The sequence below is a fragment of the Phaethon aethereus genome (assembly GCF_964289735.1).
Source record: "Phaethon aethereus genome assembly, chromosome: 1".
Lineage (NCBI taxonomy): Eukaryota > Metazoa > Chordata > Aves > Phaethontiformes > Phaethontidae > Phaethon > Phaethon aethereus.
The window spans coordinates 25927680-25948666 of record NC_138575.1 but is presented as its reverse complement, the minus strand read 5'-3'; the positions used below and the strand labels follow the sequence as shown (position 1 = coordinate 25948666).

Sequence of the window (20987 nt, the reverse complement as noted above, 5' to 3'; positions counted from 1 at the left end):
TTCAGCACTGCTTAAGGGATTTTAATCTTCTTGTTGTTGTTCTATAATCTACTTTCAAAAATAAAATGGTATCAATTCATATGTCTTATCTGGTGGATATAAAATTCACCTACAGGATACTCTTTCACTGTGCGTAAAACTTCTAAAGGTTTCATAAAATTCCTACTACATCATATATTTCTGAATTATTTTTAATTTATTTTTATTTTAATTTATCTTATTGTTCTTACACCTGTGAATATCACCGTAGTATATTATTCAGCAGCAGCACAGAGAACTATGAGTTGTTAGTCTACAACTGTGTTTACAATAAGTAAACTAACAGGTAAGCTGCATGAAAAAGTATAATGAACTATTACTGACCAGAATGCTACACACCAAACATAGCTGCTGTGCATTGCGTTGCTTCAGCTGATTTAAAGCAAATTAATTAGTATCAGAACAGTGTGGGTTGAGATAATTCCATAAATCCAATCATCTCATGATCATTAAAAGTACTTGACTATGTGCCCTGATTATACCTAGTATTCCATTTCCTCAGACCACACTGCAACTGAAAAAGTGGCAAGTTCACTTTATGCCTCTCCTCATTTGGATGTAAAATAAACACAGAGTTCTTGAATATCATAGAGCAACACATTTATGGATTTGTGCAACGTGATGGTCTCAAAACATTGTTTCTTAATGGCTGGAAATGTTTCTCTCCTGCACTTAAACTATGACAGGTTGAAAGACAACTTAACTAACCATCATTTATTGTGAGTCAATTGTGTCCAGTTGGATCACAGAGAAGAAGTTATTTGAAGTACACCTGAGCCAAACAGTCAGTCCAGCCAAGCAGCTACTAACTCTCCTCTGTCTTTGGCACATTGATCATATCTTCTTTTAAAGGTTTGAAAGAAAAGTTGAGTTGTCCAAAATACTCTCAAAGCTTGAACTAACCAAACTTAGAAGAATCTTGCTTTCTCAGAGCAGATAACCAAGCAGAAGGTTCAGAGTCAAAAGCGCTGTGTAGAAATACCTCCTATTGGTATTCCCATGTTTAGATAAAGTTCTCAAGCTAACCACCCCTGGCTGCAGTTGTCCTGTTGTCAAAAGAAAATGCAGCCTTCAAAAGGGACCAGCGAAGCTAAGGGGCAAGCAGACTGGCAAGTCATAAGCACACCTGAGAAAAATCAAAAGCCAAGATAAACTCTACTTTTTACCCCACCCCACACGTGCAGCTGAGTTCAGTATCAGCCAACTCATGTCCCTGCATCCCAGCTGCTCCCCGTCACCATTCCCTACTTCCAGCCAAACACATGAGATTCAGCAGTTGAACGCAAGTGCTGGAATTACCCACTCTTTTGACCCAAGTATTTGAAATGAGATAGATAGATTTTACAAGTTGGGATGGTCTAAGACACATTTTGAGATCTCAGACCTTGGGCACCAGACATTGTTAATCATGGTAATTCTGTGCAGACTATGCTGAGTTTTGCCTCACTGTCACAAGCAAAAAAGATGAAAGTGAAAAAGATCTGCAGCTGCTCTTTAATGCCCTGGCTGAGAGGCAGGTGACACTTAACATGCTATTACAGAAAACCCTTATCTCACCTTCAGCACAGCTCACACCACACAACCTTACAGAAAATAAAGATGCAGCCCATCAACAGTCTCTTCTTCATAACACAGCCTGGGCCACCTTGAAAAAGCAGACCAAACCCTCAACCTCCACTCCAGGGAGGTGCCTGATGCATCCCCCACCCTGCCCTGCTCCCTGCCACCCCAGGGAGCCCCTGCTGCTTCTGGCACCCAGCTTCCTGGCCTTTCTTCAAACTGCATGGTCCCCAGCAAGAAAACCAGAAGATTTTATGAGACGAAAGAGGTTCTCATGCCTGATGGGCTCTTCCAGAGCACAAATGGTGCTACAAATGATTTGCCATTAACCAAACTCACATCTTCTTTTCACCTTATTCCATACCTAGGATAAAAAAATCTTAGCCTCAACACTTAAGGTCTGACTAAGTTACAAGCAACTGAGAACTGAATCTTATGTCACATGGCCTTAATCATAAGCAGCATGGCCAGCTCTCTTCAGAATAAACAATACACTCGTGGTGATGCAAGAAGCCCCACAATGAACTGGAGAAACCAAGTTCTCTAACTGCCAGAGACACTTCTAACTCAATTTGTGATTATTTAGAAGTATGAAAAACAGTGAGTGCCCGACACATAAGATTGTATGTTCCCTCAACTGCATTTGTTGAAGCTTTCATCATGCAACAGGACTAATTCATTCTATGGAAGGCTTTTTCTTTCATGTTTTAAAATGAAGTGATCTGAAAAGGTGCCAGTGCAAGCAGAGAGGACAGGCAAGTTTTGCATTGTGAAATAAGCACCCATTATTATTTGGCTCATGCAAATGTATGCTTCTGGTCATTGCCTGAGCAAAGATCATACAAAAATTTCCTAGTTAAATACACTGTTTTACTGATTTGAAAATAGTGTTATAGACCAAAAATTATCGAAGCTGGTTTGGGACAGGACATAGGTGACTAGGAAAAGTGTAGAGACCTTTTAACGATAGGTTGTTTGTGTAACTCTGGCCCCAGCCTTACTTAGGGGACACTTACCTGTTTTTAATAGAAATGTCTACCGACTCCTCTCAAGTCACTTTCTCCCCTAACTTCAAAGTTTGGAGCTGTTCTGAGTTACGCCAGGCCCTTGTCCAGAGACAGGTTAATGTCAGAAAGCCAGAAGCTGCTGTCAGCGTGACAAGAAGTGAAGCTCCCTGGAATGCCCCAGCAGCAGCCTGCCAAGCACAGCACCGCGCTCGTGTCCTCCGAGCGCCAAGTCACGATGCGCTGCTGCCGGGAGGATGAAGCAAAAGCAGCTAAAGGGAAGGGACAAGAGTGGAGGTAGAAATGGGAACAGGAGATGGCTCTCGTGAAAGTAACTCCCTTAGAGAAGTCCGCACCTAGGGAACCCCTAAAGAAAGGGTTACTAAGTTCTTGATCACCGAGGGAGCTTATCAGTGTTTTAAACAAGCTCCATCTTCTCACCTATTGAGTGACCTCTCACTTTTCAGCTATGGTTGTATTACAGCTGAAACACTGAGGCAAGGCTTCAGGAAACAGGTGGTTAAAAAGGAACAGAAGTCAAACAGAAAAACTGAACAGGTACACGGTGTGAGCGAGCTATCTAAAACACTGCTGCTGACAAAGAACCGGGAAGCCTTTGCAATTTATGCAATCGATGGGCCTCTGCCGATGCTGCCAGCTGAACCACTTACCTTAATAGATCTTAGCAACTGATAAAAGTTGCCTTTAAGTCCTTCCCAAACAGCCTCTCCCCCAAACCTAAGAGAAAGAATGCCTGAACAGAAAACATCTCAAGAATTTCTGGCGAGAGGCATTCTCAGAGGAGCTGCAGAGAAAACCCGTTAGCATGGAACCAGTAACAGCCAGCCAGACACAGCAGGGTGCTGGCAGGCACGCTGCTTGGGGAGCAAGCGAAAAAGGGGGAGTGGAGCAATCTCTTACCGTTTTCCAAAACTGAAGAAAAGGCAGAAAAACTCAGACCTGCAAGACCTCAGTCATTTCAAAATGTGATGGACAAACACATTTCCCAGGATGGCAGGCTTTAAATTAACACACTCACAGTACGAAACCGCCTCTGCTCTGTGGCCCTTCGAACGCAGCGCAGAAGGTAACGAACATGCCTGGTGCAGTCGGCATTCAGAAACTAGGCAATCATGCGAGTATGGGTACCTAGCCAGTAGAGCTATTTTATAATGTTTTTAAATCATATGCAGAGTAACAGTACCAATGAAAAAAAACATAACTGCACAGCTAATTATGGCTGGCTGCAGCTGACTATGACAAGCAGGTTGTGAGACAACAGTTCCCTCTTCACTGAATAGTCAAAGCAACAAGGCTGAAATATTCTTGTATTCAAAAAGTATCAGCAATCAAACACCAACTGCTGCTCTCACATTGTATTCACCTGCGTGCTAAGCAAGCACAATGGCTGTCACTCTGAATTACTAGGTTTGAACATCTTCATACACAAAGTACTGAACAAGGAAAAGTGGTGTCAGACAGATCCCTGAGTTTCAGAAACCAGCAGGCTGATTTTTCAGAAGTGTTTATTCCAAACTCTGAAGGCTTCTTCAGCTTCCTCAGTTGTTGCACATACAAATGCAAACATCAGTTCTGCCTTCTGTGTGCATGTACAAAAACTACTGAAGCGGCCAGATCAGTGTCAGTCACACAAACACTGTGCCACACATTTCAAAGATACTTGAATAAAGTAAGTTCTTAACATTTCCTCATTAGAAGAAACTTCAGTGATGCCGCCTGCCTCACTTGCTAGAAGTTAAATTCAGTGGTTCACTGGATGTGGAGGTCCACACAGCCACAGCCTGTGACTCCAGAAGCTCATGTTCTCCAGAACCCAAATCCAAACAACATCCTTTCCTCCTGGGCTCCTGTGCAGCACATGTGTCCATTTTTTCTTTCAGTTGAAAACTGAGTTTGTCCAACTGTCCGCCAATTCATGGAGATCAGAGTATATAAGACTTGGGTTTTGTTTGGAGACACTTTGCAGACAGCAGGGAGCCAGATGAATATCCCCCAGCAAGCAAAATCTTCTTTTGGTATTCATGACTGGATTTATTTGGGGGTTTTTAGAGGAAGAAAGCAATGTCAGACAAGCAGCATAGTAAGTACTACTTCCTGTCAGTTAAGCACATCTTAAATGCCTTCAAGAGAGAAGATGTTAAGTACAGACAACAACCTTTCTGTCACTTGCTGCTCACCTGGTGACTTCTGCAGCAGAGGCTGAGCAGCCCCCAGCCTTTGCTTCCCAAAAGGGAGAATATAAAGCTGTAAGTATGGACTGTCCTCTCTACTGAAAGCATGAGCCTGCATCCCTTCTTCTCCAACACGAGCTAGTTATTTTCCTCCTTAAACTGAGGAGCTGCAGTGCTGTCGTACTAAGATCAGGGCCTACATCTTAAGTTCCTAAGTGTGAGACACTGCCATGCACTAACGGGGTCAATGGAAACGCCTTCTCCTCTGCAGCTCTGGGGAAAACTTTGTTGGCTCCACATTTCACACCTTAGATCCATTTTCATAAGAAGCCAATCCCTTGGTGGCTGAAGAAACCCTTTGGTATGTGATGGAAGTTCAAAATTCAAATCGTGTACTTTGATGCCGCCTTCTATTTCTAATTATAGATTAAAGAGGACAAAACCTTCACAGTAACTGCAGGTTATAGGAAATGCAAACTTCAATAATGTAGAAAAGTGGTATCAGGTCAAGACACATGCTTTGAAGAAAGTACTTGACAGATGAGAATTAATGTCCACAGCAAGCCTACCTCAGGAGGGCCAGGTTTGAGTTGAATTTTTAAGTACAGAAAAAATACCAGCAGAAGTATCGTCAGGCCTCTTCAGAGTGTAACAACCCTACCTGAATCAGCTGCACTCCTGCAAGTGAATTTGCAGGCTACCTGAATTTAAATCTCTTAAAACTGAAAACTAAGACATCGACAACAAAACAAAAGCTAAACACATATACCATGTTGAAATTTTTAGTAGTTTTAGTTGTAATATTTTAGTTGAAAGCTAAAACATATACCATGAGTGTACATGGTACCTTAAAATTATTGTGTAAAAATTCTGTCAAATATTTTCCCAATCTCCCCTGAAGCTAGCAACCGCCACTCTCAAGTACTCTGGTTAAACCAGAGGGGTAAGTTGGCAGATCCCTCCTTCTCCACCAGCTGGAAGGTGTCTGCCAGCAGCCTTGGGTGTTGCCAGACCTGGGAGGTGCAGGAGGACACATCAGATGCCCAAACAGGCTGATGGCTACCACAGCCAACATGCCCTTTCTCATGCTCCTTTCCACTGTTAAGGACCGTGTACTGTACCTAATGTCCTGGTGGGGGGTTTATCTGGTACAGACTTATCTTTTACAGAAGGTACTTTTTGGGCAAGGACAGAGGCTGGATATTTTTGGTAAATCAGGAATGGATTATAAATTGTAAAATCAGTATCCAAGCATCTTTCAAGTACTTCTATTTGCTATGCCCAATCTCAGCACAAGAAAGGGGAAAAAAAAGTGTTGGCCTTTGTCCTTTGTGACAACCCAGCAAAAAGCGATGATTTTTAATAGCCCCTCTCAATTACCTGTTTTTATTTTGCCTCCCTCCCCTCGCCACTCCCAACCAAGAAAGGAAAAGTTATTACCTTCTTTAAACTGGTTTGACCTGCTGACAAATACAGATGTGTCAGAAGGCAGCCAGGAGTGGGAGGGGAGAGGAGACAGGGAAAAAACCACAAAACCATCCATCTGGGGCCACGGGATATAGTTAAGGCAAAAGTTATATTCAATATTTTACATTTGAAATGTTTCCACTACTTAAATTCATTTAAATTTAAAAGCTTTTTAATCTCCTGTCCCAGAAACTCAGCCAAGCTGCAGCGTATGGAAGCAGACCAAGGCCTATACCTGTACTTTGGCTACTTAAGGTTGCAGAGCAAGAGAATCTTGTTCACATCTGTAATCCTCAGCCCCTTTATTCTGTTAATGTTTCGTTTCTTCTCTGGCTCCTTGGCAGTGACTACGCTGGCTACTCTTCACAATGGCCACACAGTTCCTTCTCCACTGCCCTGCACCTTTGCATTGACTTTCCTTTTCCTTCTGAATGCCAAACAGCCATGACTCTGACTGCAGAACTGAGCATTAAAATGTCAGCTATCCTCCACGCGTTACAGGTCAGAGGGGAGAGTTTCAACGGGAGATGGGGGGGATGAGATTTGCAGACCCTCTCTGCCGCGTTCACACTACCCTCCTCCTTTCTACGATACAATGTACTCTCTAGCCCCTGATTTTGGCTTAAGAAGGATAAATGATCCTGTCAAGATAGGGAAAATGTGAAAAGGGAAGGGAAGCTCATACAGTGCAAGAATGAAGAACTCTTATTTTAGTCTGACATATTATCTCCGTCACTCCTTTTCCTCTCTGTATCCTTCTACCACTTATGCCCTTCCCTCCCTTTCCCCAGTTGTTTGCTCTATTTATTACAGGCCAAGTCTTCTTTCTCTCCTCTTCACTCCTAATCTGAATAGCTACAAGCATTGGTAGGCCACCTAGGAATTAAAAAAAAGTTTTAAACATGGCAAAGAGAACAGTCACGGATCCCTGACGCCAAGTTTCTGAAAGGTAATCCAAGGCAACATATCATGTTTTGAACACTGGGAAAAGTTACCCTTAAAAGAAAAAGCACTGCTTGGTACAGCTGCAGCAGAGCACGTGCTGCACTGAACACCTTATACTGTCACATTTCTATCCATAATTTCTCATATATTTCTTGTTTCTATACGTAATACTCACTCTTCCCAGTTCTTTATCTTCAAGTGCCAGCACCCCAGTGCTTTCTGTAAAGAGTTTTACTTTGACAACAGGCCGAGGGTGAGTAGTGGTGAAATCTCCTTGAGTTCCCCATCTGCAATAAATAAAAGAACAGAATTTAACTGAGGCAGAGGACAGGCTTGACAGTGACAGGAATGTAATCTTTTGTACAGAGTATTTATTAATGCACTCCTAGAACTTAATTTCCAAACCTTTGGGGGGAGAGTGCGGGTGAGAGAGGGAAGGTACAATTTTGATCATCCAAGATTAAATATCTACATGGCAAAATTGGCTTTCCTCTGTGATAAGACAAACCAGGGTATTCTGTATGACTTTTGTCATTAATAATGGCAAAACCCAAACTGAAATTATATCCTCATAGGGAAAAACAGAACCAAGCAAGACAGAAAAAAAAGAAAAAGGTATCTTTTTTCTACTACATATATTATGCTCACTATCTTGTGCATACAAGTTAAATTAATTCAGCAAAGAATCGTGTCTCAATTCTAAAAAAATTATTTGTATTTTTAACTTTAGGTGATCAAACTATGCAGAAAGTAAGAGCCTTGATCAGAGAAAACCTTATGTTTTATGAGATGTTACAACTTAGTATAAGGTTGTAGGAAAGATGTAAGCACAAATGCAAAATGTGGAAAAAAGATTTTATTTATCAGAGTGACTATAGCTCTGCAAGATAATTACTGCCATAAGGCTTCACGCTTTTAGAGAAGCTAAATTAGGCAGACAAACTTCTGGTTGTTATCTCTTATCTCAGTTAAGACACTTGGTTTGTCAGCCTTTTCCCCACCTCTGTGTCCCAGTGGTACAAAAAAAAGTTACATGAATTAGATTGCAACTTTCTCTGACAAGCTATTCCATTTTCCTAAACAATTGCACGGTACTTATTGCATCGATGATACTTATTCTGATTATGCTACTAGACACAACCAAAATGCAGAAAGTAAGCACAGCTCCAGTCTCTCTTCATTTTTTCCACTACTTGAGCTATTACAATCAGCAGAAGCTGAAGAAATAGATAGGTGACCTTAAGAGTATGCTTTACAGAAGGATGTCCACAAGCTAAAATCTTAGAGGGCCTCATTTACAAAAAGTAGTATTCTCATTTTACGTTCAAGAATAATTTACATGGACTGTCCGTTGCTGGAAAATGAACATAGAGTAGTAATCTTCCAGCAAAGGGATCTGATAGGTAAAAGAAAATCCTTCAACTAGCAGGAGTTACAGACTTCAAGAAAAAGCCTAGAAAGTAATATGCAACCACAAGGCTTTAAGAAAGCAGTGGTTCTGTATCAGCCAGTCCTACAGGTGGCTGAATACAGGCCAGTCTACAAAAGTGAGGTTCACTGAAAATTAACCGAATCTCACGTCACATTCTGTCTGCTTTGTCTGGATTAGATAGATGCTCGCTCACTCTGCCTGTGGTGGACAGAGCCTTAGCCTCAGCTGAAGTGGTAACTGAAACAGGGACTCTGATGAGAAATTACTTTCCTGAGAAGGAGAAAACCTGTTTTGTCATCTGATGATAGGTGCTGCAGTCGCAGGACGAGACAATGCCTAGCACTGCTGCACGTCCCGGCGCGGCCCCAGGGGTAGGTTTTGTCACAATACAGAAATGGGATTTCCGAGGAGAAAGCACCTTCATAAAAGATGAGACATTCCTATCCTCAGTCTCCCCCCTCAGATCCCACTACTCAGGCAGAAGGCTGCCTTGCCATTGCAAACACAGTCTAAGCACTTTGTAGTTGCTCTCTCTCTCTCGGGCACCCGGATAATTTATCCTTGAGCTTCCAGCCTTGAACTGTGCCCATCACAAGGGATAGGACCACCCAAATAATCAAAAGAAACTCCTATTAAAATAGCGAAACAAAACAAAAGCCCCTCTACAGAGATCTAGTGCCAGCACTAACACACAGACAGAAGAAAAGAAGCCAGAAGTAGTCACGCTGACTAGAGGGCAGAGGAGACTCAGCCTGTTCAACGAAGAGAGCATCACCAGCGGCGGCTCAGCTTCTGCAAGCGGAGCAGCAGGTACACGCTGCGGCAAGTAGTACCCCAGCATCTGGCTCCAGGGTCCCCCCAGAACATGGTACAGCTTTCTCCAGAGACACATTCCCAGGCTCCATTTCTGCAGGTCACAGGAGGGAGGGATGGGGCACACGCGAGCCTTGCCCAGGGAGCCTGGCAGAATTTGTTTTTTCTCTAATTTAGATGCACAATGATTGACTGACGTGGATGGGTCTAGCACTGGGTCATCCACCTGTTGTTGACACTAGTGTAGTACTGGAAATCATCTTTAACATCAGATCTGATCACTACACTTGACAGACATCTTTCTCCCACCCCTTTTTCCATCTGCAGCAGTAAATGAAAATCCCGGGCTGAAAAGCAACGGTCTGAATCTATTCCTAAAGCTTAATGTTCGTGGTGGAAACAGTCCACCCACTGACCTTCATGGTCCTTACTGATCAGGACTTCAGCTAACTCTCACAGCCTCTTCAGACCATCTCTTTGGACGTGAATTATCTGGTAGAGCAGATGATCACAGATTTTACTGCCTAGACTTTAACATCATTCCTCATGAAAGAGCATGTGAGGAATCGTGTTGTTAGAAAAGGCACATCCGAGGTCTTCAGCATTACGCTTTCTTGTGGGCATCTGACATTCCTCTCAGCTGCCAGTACCACAGCAAACCCCAAAAGGCTCATAGCTCATCTTCCTTATTGTTCCTTGTGGATTCCTAGAACACAAGCTCTGTTTCTCTGGAGCTTTGTGTTGTTGCAGAGGTATCCTTCCTCCTACCACGTGAAGTCAGAAGTTGGGAGAAGGCAGGCCAAATAAAAGTGGTATCACGTTCATTTCAGTTTGATGCTTCTAAGAATAAACATGGGTATGAGACCCCCAGTAATCCAGACATAAATTGACTTTATCTATATGCTGTACATTTAAAAGCACTTTATGATGTTATTCTGCATGCTATTAATGCATCAGGCATTAACTGAAGCAGAAGTTTGAAATTACAGTGTTAACCAAAATGAGTAATATTGAACTCCCAGCTGTAGGTTAACCCACATGAACGTTGCTGCTAATGACAATTCACAATTTGCATTTTTCTGTTTTGTCAGTATAAAACAAAGTGCAGTAATAAGAATGGCCTTACTGTCTGTATTTTGTACTGTCAGCACCCACTAATAAACTTTGTTCTGTTAAAAATAAAATTCTGAGCTGTAAGGATTGTGCCATGAATAGAACAAGATACGGGGCACTCAACATTTATGAAGGGTGACTCAAAACAAGGGATAGACTAAGTAAAGCATGCAGGTGTGCATAAGCTGTTTTCAAATACATGATGTGTACTTTCAAATACGCTTTACTGTGTTGAAATTAAATGATATTGGTGCTCAAGGTTTGACAGCTTTCAACATTTTTTTTCCTGGCTATTTGTTTTATGACACGTGGTCCATTCCACAAATTAACTATGTGTTTATTCTTCCTGTTTATGAATAATACTTCATTTTAACAAAATTCCATTGAAATGGATATCACAATTTCAGCCTGTATCTGAGAAGATAAAAATGGTATCAGATTTTTGGTGTACATATCATCTTAAAATTACCTATAACAATAACTTTGAGGAAGCTACTGTCCCATCATCATCTGTGACAAAGAACTGTGCAAGTAAATTGCATCAACCCTATATATAAAGCCAAGATCATAAGTATAGCCTTCCTAACCAATAAATACGAATTTACTGAATCACTTGTTATTTCCACTGCAAAATTCTGTTAACTTTCTCCATACTTTTGGCTATTTATTCTATAATTATATGTCTGTTCAAGGAGTTGTTAAGTTTAATGGTGAAAAATAGGTTTGGAGGATACCTAAAAGTCCATGGAATCAATACCCAAACTAATTATCATTATGCAAATCTTGACCACCATTAATGTAATTTCTTATTTCAATTTATAGATTTTATGTGCTAATGTAATTATATCCACTTGGTTTCTCAAAAACTTAACATTTTTCTTCCAAAACACATTTGTCTTCTGTCAAATACATTTATTAATACCTACTGAAACACTAACATTTCCTGTTCTCACATCTGCTTAATCGCATTGGAGTAGCTGTAGGAAACATGTAAAGGAACATTTCCTTTAAATTTAAAAGCTAAGCTGGTGGGTATAGGTTAGAAAAATCTGTGTTTTTCTTTTAAGGCTGGGCTTGCATCCTGATGTTTCCTGCAGAAAATACAGTACTTCTCACCACAGATTAAAAGTCGGCCACCATACAAAGGATTGTTCATATTATTCATAAGGCTGAGTAACTTTTTAGTTATTTAATTGAACAACTTTTTGACTGTTTAAAAATAAGAACCAACAATGTGGCTTCCAAAATTTGAGCACTGAATAAAGAAAAGTTACTTTTCTTTGTATTTTAACTCTCAACAGCAGTAACAGTGAATTTTTTTCTGCAAGAAAAGAAATCCTACAGCTGCCTTTTACTTTTCATACAGGGAGCAGGTGAACCTGTAGGTTGTAACTTGGTTTTCTGTGAAAACAGAAGGAAATTGTATGTGCCACTTTGATCTCATTTGAGTCAAAGTATGTTAATTTATTTGAAGCTTGCTCTGCTATGGAGATACTGAACTACGGAAGGAAGAGTGAGAAGGAAGAACAGGTAAATTAATTCACTTCATTTCTGAAATTGCTATTCACAAAAGCTGTATCTTTAATAACTCTTAACACAAAAATGCAATGCGAAGGAGCCGTTGATTTATTAATACCCGTCCAATGATTTTTGCTAATGTGAACAATTTTGGTGCTGAATGTGTCTAGATGGGAAGTGCAAAATTTTTGAAGTGTGGATCTCATGCAGTATTCATATTAAGTTAAAAAATTCCCTTTTTTTTTTTTAAAATCTTGCTAGAAAAGTAGTCAAAAGTAACAATAATTTCCATGCTAAATGCTGCAGTGTCGCTCACTGCATTGCCAGCTGCAGCCTGTCTGGCACACTTTAGACATGTAAAATCACCAACTTTAAGTCAAAAAAACCCCCAAATCCTGCCTCTTCAGGCTTTCATTTTACCACATAATTCTCCCTTGTAGACATAATTTTTCTGCTTTCACCTACTCATTCTTTTTACCAGAGAAACTGCAATGAATTTATGTTTGATCATCTTCAACCATAAGCCCCAGCCTTTTCACCGTATTTACACTCCTGTCAGAGATACATAGGCTGATACAATAATTAGTGACAGAGTCTTTTGCCAAAGTTTATTTCCCTTCACTGCAAAAGTACCTGCTACCAGCAAAGAGGTGGATGCTTATTTCAGGTAAAGATTTATCACTGTGTCACAGGCAACGCCTCCCCCGCCCCGAAATTTATTTTTCTATTTCATTTGGAACGTATTTCATATACTGAAAAAAGCAGCAAATTTCTCTCTCAGGTTTTCCACTCCAATTATGGTCTCTGTTAGTCAAAACTTTTCTTTATGAGAACTTAAATCTCCAGTCTCACATTGGAGTGAATGTTACAAAAGTTATTATTCTAAGCAAACATTGGAAATTTTATTTTAGCACTATTTATTGGAACATTTTATTTCTGACAAAATATTAAGCCTACAGAATTTTGCACCATCAGGCATTGATTTTCCACAGCAATTAGGAAATATTCTCCTTTCTGAAACCACTACGAGAGTGCATTGGTCTCCTTGATGCCTCCTTTTGCATCTTTCCAGGTTTGATTCTTGGTTTAAATCTACCTCAGCAGGTTTCTTTATTCTTAATTAAATCACCTTAAGTGGTCTTCTGAAAGAGTTTTCTTATTCCCTATTCATACGGGGATGTGCTACAGAGCTGGAATGAGCAGGAAGACCCACCAAAACCATTTTTTAGGCAGCAGATCACTCCACAGGACTAAGAGATTTACCAGCACTTCATCTTCGCACATCGCAGAGCTGGGCTTGAAATATAACGTTCGGGTCCCCGTAACATCTCCATGTCTCAACTGTTTCAGGAATCTATACAAATTTTGTTGTTTCTACTTTGTTTATAAACATACTTTAACTGTAGAAAAGCAGGTATCTGTAATCTTCAGGTTAGAAATCATACGCACAGTGCAAGTCACGAGATGAAAGGCCACGGAACACAGATGCGACTCACAGCAGCTCCCCGACACGTCTGACTATGCTGGTACTTTAGCTCAAAACACCTTAAATCCAGGTCTGACAAACACTCTGTCAGTGAAGCTTTGTGTCAATGTGGAATTTATGAAATGTTGCATATTACTAACTACAACTGCATATATACATACAGAGAGAGAAAAAAATGTGAGAGAGCAAACAAGCTGCTGTACCAGCAAGTCACCCCACAGCGATCTGACAATAAACCTTTAATTTGATGAAGAGGCTCCATTGAGTCAAACAAAAATGGAGTTAAATCCATCCTTATCCAATTCTGGCTTTTTTACTGAGACTCCCAAAGAGGGTATTAGCTGGTACTAATTGCTGCTAGTTCTTCTACACTAATAATTGGACAAATATCATAAGCATTTCCTTTTCTCTTAGGAGCACAGAAATACCCATCCATTCGGGTATGACTGACACCAGGATGCCACACTAGAAATCATGGCCTTAATGCTAACAGCTGTCTCACGCAACCCAAAAGCATGTTTATTTTCTGTCTTTCGCACAACTTACAAAGTAATACAAATATTCCAGCTTCTCTCCTTCATGAAAGTTTTTGGAAAAGGATGTTGAACTCTTACTGCACAACTGACAAATTTATTATGCAGCATCAAGGATTTAACAGGGTAATGATTATTCCTTATATGCAACATTACAACCATTATTTTATTCAAAATATATTTATGTATATATTCTCCATTACATCAGTGGGATCTGGAATACAAGGTTGAAACCACAAGGGGAAGAGTTTCTATGTTTGTACCTTTCTAGAATGATTATAATGTGGTTTAGGTCGCAAATATTTGGGGGGGGAGTCTACATTTTCTTATTTCTCTACTTGAAAATTACTCATTTATTTTGATGAAAGTGCAGGGAGCATAATTTCCTCCATCAGAACAAGTTTAAATTGCAGCTGAAGGGTAACGCATAAAGAAGATTCTGAACAAATCATAATGTCCTTTTACAGTAGAAGCACAGACAAGCCCTGCACTCAAGCAAACTAAACTGTGAGCCTGGCCAAGTATCTTGTCCCTTCATCACTAACCTCATCTAATCTTTTACATGTCTTGACTGTGTTCTTTCTTGTGTTACTGTGATTCCCCTATTGTATGCAGAAATCTTGCTAAGAGATACAGATTCATTGTTTTACAATCCCTACTACAGAAACACTGGCACTTTGCATAAATACTTTCAGGGCTGTCAGCTAGTGAAGGAGCACTACAACAGTAATGATTTTAACCCTGAGGTTCCTGTCTAAATCTTCCTAAAACTACAAAATATAGATATGAGAAAGATAATTTGTTCTACAGAGATGGATGACAGTAGGAAGGAGAAGTACAGAAAAAAGGGAAATTTTGGTATAAGGATGGAAAGTCATACAATTGCCTTTGTCACCTTTGATTCCACATAAGCAAGGTCTACACTACTGTCCCTTTTTCTTTTTTTTTTCCCCCCTTTTACCATTTTTCATTTATTTCCATTTATATGGGAACTTTTGACTTGGCACACTAGCCATTTGAAATGCAGACTAACAAGCCATCTCTTCAGCACCTCAGCACCTCCCTTACAGAAAAGTTGGGTGTTCAGCACCTGTAGCTGCATACACAAAGTGGCCTGGAATTCAATTTCTGAACGCATTGTCAAGTCACTATCTAGTGTAGTCACTCAGAAAGACTGAAAGTTTTTGGTTTCTTTTTTTCCATGTGGGTTCAGCAACAAAATTAAAGGCTTTTAGGCTGGTTGTTACAAAACATTGGCAATCCCTCCTTGGAACTCTGCTCTGAAGAACTGAAAGCTCCGAATCAGATCCTTGTATCAGCAACAGCAAGGATACAGTGTTTTGATGGATATGGTATATTGTAAAGCCCCTTTACACAGCTAGACTAATATGAAAGGGAGAAAAGAATAATCTGAACATATGGTGTTTTTTTCAGAGTTTGCTTTTGATAAAAAAAGTAACTTTTAAATAAAGGAATTAACAGAGTTCAAAATTACTAACCATTTATCACAGAGCTAATAATAAGCTAGACACAATCATGTATTTCTTTTTAAACAAAACCCATTATTAATATCTGAAAAAATTTTCTTCTAATAAAAAGACGAAACTGTGAATAGTTTTTCTTTAAAACAAAAAAGTGTCTAATACAAATCAGAAAGGAAAACCAGAAGAGGGGTTCAATGCATAGTAAGCAATTAAGTAAAACCACTCATTTAGGCTTTCTTCAGTGAAAATGAGAACAGTGCATCCTAACACTACTGAATTCTATTATGACAAGTATTTTCATCACAAACATAAACCAGTATGAATAAATTATTGCTTAGACTTGCTTTGCCGTCTCACTTTCAATACAGGCAACCAAGACAAGTCAGGGTGAAGATCTTCTAGGGTATGTAACAAGACTGACACACTGCCAGGCACTGGGAACCATTGCTACATACTATGTGAAGAGTTCATGAGAGGCATTAACTCCTGTTTCCCATCGAGTTTCAAACCCAGCTAGGGGCTGGTGATGGACACAAAGGCATGACATGGTCATTTATTCTTTAGAAATTCCTATATGCATATTTAATTCACTTTTGCCTTGAAAAAGATAATTATGAATCCATCACAACATTGTTATAAGTTGAAAAGCCTATTTATTTCATGTTATTTAGCATTTGTGTGACACTTTAAACCTTCAAAATGTTGTACAAAAGTTGATAAACTGACACTACTTTGATGAAGCAGATAGATGTTGTCATCTCAGTCTAAAGATGTGGGAAAACAAATCACAAAAGAGACTGACCTATCTGAGCCTGCACAGTTTATCAAGGAAGACCCAGGAATCAAATCAGAAAATTTCAGCATTCCATCTGGCATCACATCACTTCTCTCTTATTCTGAAACACTTTTTACTCCTCTTTCTGACTCCTACTGTTCTTATCAGCTGTCCACATTATTCGGCCTTTGTTTCTGCTGTCCTCCTACTCTCAATATGCTGGTGTTGCTTTCAAGTAGGCACATTAACCTGTAGACTCATACCTTATATGCTCAGTAGTCAAGAAATTTCAAGATCTAGAAATTTTTTTCTTCATCTGTTCAGTAGACTATTCCGTATTTTTAATGTATTAGACCTCTTGACACCTCTGAGGATCAATGCACATACTAACAACAGTGACAGCAAAGAAGAGTTTGCCCCCGTTTTCTGAGTGTCATGAGCATTTGAGATGTACAAAGTATTCTTAAGTGCAAATAGGGCTCAAAAGTAAAAACTTCTTTCTTTCAAAGCCTTTTCCTCAACCTTTCTCATCACCCAAAACAAGAAACCAAAAGAAAATAAAACCATAACATTTGTTCCAATTCAAACACCGTATCTAGCAAAATTTTTAGAAATTATTTTTAATGTACCCATATTATATTGCTTACAACAAATATAAGCATATTTTTGAAAGGTCACGTCAAACCAAGATAGAAGAACAGTATACTTTGAAAATGTAAAATGGGACATTCTGATCACGTCAAAATTTAAGACAAATCCAAAGGAACTGTTTTAACATCAACTATTGCCCACAAACAGTTTCGATAATTCAGTTTTCCAAAGGTGAGGCAAGTGCAGACGACTTTGAAAGACAAATTTCAAATCCACTCTACCAGAGTATACCAGAGGCAGACTGGAGGTAAAGTTCGAGGTAATGCATCCCTCTCTCTCCTCTTTTTTGACAGACCTCCATTCCTCTACATGATACTTTACAGGCAGATGTAAAGGTCTTTGCCTTCACTTTGACCCAGCCAGAGACCATGTAGCTATATTAGTATGAGGTTTAGCCTGATCCCATACATTTTTCTTCTAAGCAGGATTTAATTGGCTTTGGCTCAACACCGCACTACTCATAGCTAAACTCCTTCCAGTTTGAAGCTGGATCATGCACCTATAGATACTTAAGCACAATGTTAGGAAAGCTTATGTCTGTCTGCAAAATATTAGTCACATTTGCTGTGGATCAGGTGGGAATGAGAATGGAAACAGATATATCAGGTACATTAAGCAGTGTGTAAACAGTCTTTCTCCAAGCCCTGATTATTATAGTGAAAGGGCTAACAGTGGAACATGTATCTTCAAGGCCCAAGGTTTCCAAAACGCACTATGAAATACAACTGGGATCAGTCTTACAAGAGATATGTAATGTCATTATACACTGTAAAAGGAGACAGTCACCCCAAAACAGCTATTCTTCCCAGCAGCGAGAGTAGGTGAGGAGGGTTAATATCCCAACTCTGAACAGAGAGCCTATTAACCGTAAAGCCCTCATCCCACTGGCTTTCTGCCCGGGGTCTAAGCGCTGCAGCAGAAGGTGGTGCACCAAAACCGCAGTCTTCAGAAGTGGAAACATCATGCCAGGGCAGAAATCCTGGCTGCTTTCAGTCAATTATTAGCATGCTGAGCACAGAAGAGCAAGGACAACAACCAGGATTTAGCCAGAACAATCAAAAAGATTAAGGGAAAGAAAATTAAAAAAAGATATGCCCTGGTGGCAGGAGGATTATGTTTATTGCTAACTATCAATATAGAGTAGAGATTACAACCAACTTTAATTAGCTCCCTCCTCCTCTCATCCCAATTTCTTCCATGCCACACTTGTCTTGACCTGACAAATGAATATTCCCTTCTAACAGCAGTGGTTTTCACAAGTCCCTTAGGTAGACAGACTCAAGAGAGAATATTTTGGGAGTTAATCATAGAATCACTGCAAAATTTAGGCTGGAAGGAACCTCTGGAGGTCATCTAGTTCAAACCCTGCTCAGAGCAAGGCCAGTTAAAATCAGGTAGTTCAGGTTATTATCCAGTTGAGTTTCAAATTTCTTTTAATATTAAGAGCCTGTATGTAATTAATATTCCTCTGCAATAAGAGAGGTCAAAAATCTCTTAGGCAATATAAAATATTAATCAGTGACAGAACAAAGCATAGAAACTTACTTATTTTAGAAAACACATACCTTTTTCGTGTGGATATCGCTCTTTATATTTGAGCTGATTAGGTATTATTTCCTTTCTTTAAGAAGCAAGCAATTGATCAGGCATCAAGACTAACTGCATAAAATTGTCATGTAAATTTTCATCTGAATCCATATTCCTTTTGTGAAACTCTTCCATTATTAATCTGGAACACAGGCTGGGACAAATGTGTAATTTTCTCTTCTCCATCTTTTCCTTTGCAGAACCAAGTAAACATCAGATAATTTCCTACTGGCAATTTCTTTTTTCCTGTTCACAGCTGGATACTAGACTGACATATATGGTATTCGCTCATAGCATCCAATTTTTTGAAAGGTAATTTCTTCCACCCTATTTTGTGAATTGTTCCAATCATGATAATCCAAAAAAGAAAGACTTACTAACGTATGACAAGATGAAAGCCATGATGAAATTTAGCCTTTAAAGATATAAAGATGAATCTTAGAGCAAATGGTAATATTCATTACACAGCTCAGTCAAACCTAGTTTATGAAAGCAGACACACTTTGTTACCTGTCATGACTCTCCTCCCAGTGGCTTCCCTAAAATTGCAAAATCCTTATTAAAGGCTCATGCTCACCTTCACCAAGTTTTCAGCATTGTCCACATCAATATAATTGTGTCTCTCAGGTTTTAGCCTTTCAAATGACCTTACTAGTAACACACAAAGGTTCTCTTACAACCTCGCTTTTGTAGACATTGCATAAAATATATTTATGTTTTAAAGAAAGTAAGTCTGGATGCCAAAAGTAGGCTGAATAATTGTACTTTTTTATCCTTATGTAAGATCAATGCTGGATTTCACTGCACTTATCTGTAAGTATAAAACTTCCAGAGTTAATAGTCAAAAGAACAGATGAAATCCACCAAGTAAAAAAAAAAAAAAAAAAAAAAAGGGCTCTGTTCGAGAAGCTAAATCCTAAAGAGGCTGCATCCTCAGAAGATGTAACAGGAAGCATATGAACAACAAGCTAAGCATGGTTAGATCAGGCACTATGAAATTGCAGTCCCATTATCTCTTTGTAAAAATCCCATGTGCAAATATACTCATTTCAACAAAAAAGCACCCAGACAAATACTGGAAAAAACCCACATCCTAAGGAGAGTTATCGGCTTGCCAGCAACAGACTAGTTTGACTACGGCCTGCCTGAGCAGCAAACACTTGTGCTTCCGTCCCTCATTTCTTCCCACATTTAGTCTCTAGTTTTATACTTAGGACTCGAAGCAATATGAGGGAGGGACAACTTTTTCATCCTACATTTTCTCCTGTGCAAGAGCAGGAACATGGGTTCCTACATGTGTAAGCAATATAAGGAATGATTACTGAGAACTAACAGTATAATTAAAGCATTACTGAGCAAAATTAATCTCATTTATGCAGATTCATCAGACACAGAGTAGTAGCAGGTGGTAAAAAAAAGTAGGTGTGCCTTCTCTTTCCTTAAATACTCTACATCTGTGTCATGTAACCACAAGTTAGGTGACAGTTATAGGTATGATCATCTCTTTGTTTCCCCTTAATCAAAAATAAAAATTAGAATTCAGAAATGTCATCTGAGGCCGTATCCTCATTCTATTCAAAAAGTATTATTTTTTTCATGAGCGACCACGTTGATTAAGGAAGTTCTAAATTTTAGAAATTAAGCCTTTTTTCTCTCCTTAATCTGTTCTATAATTTTTTTTCCACAAGTACTGATACTTCAAATACTTTATGTAATTAACGATGGTGGATTATTGCATGAAAATAATGTGAACAGCATTTACTTTATTTGTGCAGTCTTGACCGAGATTCTCTGCCTTATCTGGTCAGATAGTTAATCATGCGTTCTTCATGTATTCCTAATATATAATAGCCCTTTTTATAAGGTTATGCAATCAGTGTCAGCAAAATATGATCATCTTATATGTCTTGTTTACATGAAGAATATGCTGGCTCCATTAACATTTTCTCATCATGCAAGATAAGATGTGACAACAGAATGTCACTTGTAGTGACAAGAGATAGCATATTCCCATCTTTTATCTTTACACATGATTATACATACCCAAAAGTCAATACACTCAAGAAACCACATTATTTAATATTCAGAATGAATAAAAGTCAATGATAAGAAAGCATGTGGACACCAGACTCCTCCATAAGACTAAAAACTAAGCCACATCAGTAACATTTGAAAAACGAAATTAGCACTGGATTTTGCAAGATGACTCCCTGTGGCGTCACAGCAACAAAGTTATGCAAAGCTTCATGCAACTGAAGGGGTCCTCTGAAGGCTCTGCTTACTGATCTCTGGCAGAAAAGGTCACAGGCTGTGTTGGAGGGATTTTCAGCAGTGCTAAAAGGCAGGAAACAGTTAGAAGGAATGAAGAAATATTTCACAGGCAAGTAA

General features: G+C 39.4%; 1 protein-coding gene across 6 annotated transcripts in view; it reads right to left on the bottom strand.

The window, feature by feature from the left end:
* The window catches only part of CADPS2 (calcium dependent secretion activator 2), a gene marked incomplete at both ends in the record, with an annotated part of 316192 nt that overhangs the window by 149633 nt on the left and 145572 nt on the right, over nt 1-20987 (bottom strand). For all 6 annotated transcript variants that reach the window (XM_082013854.1, XM_082013857.1, XM_082013855.1 and 3 more), the window contains one exon: nt 7383-7494. In XM_082013854.1, coding sequence (XP_081869980.1) covers nt 7383-7494 — 112 coding nt within the window. The remainder of the gene's footprint in view (nt 1-7382; nt 7495-20987) is intronic.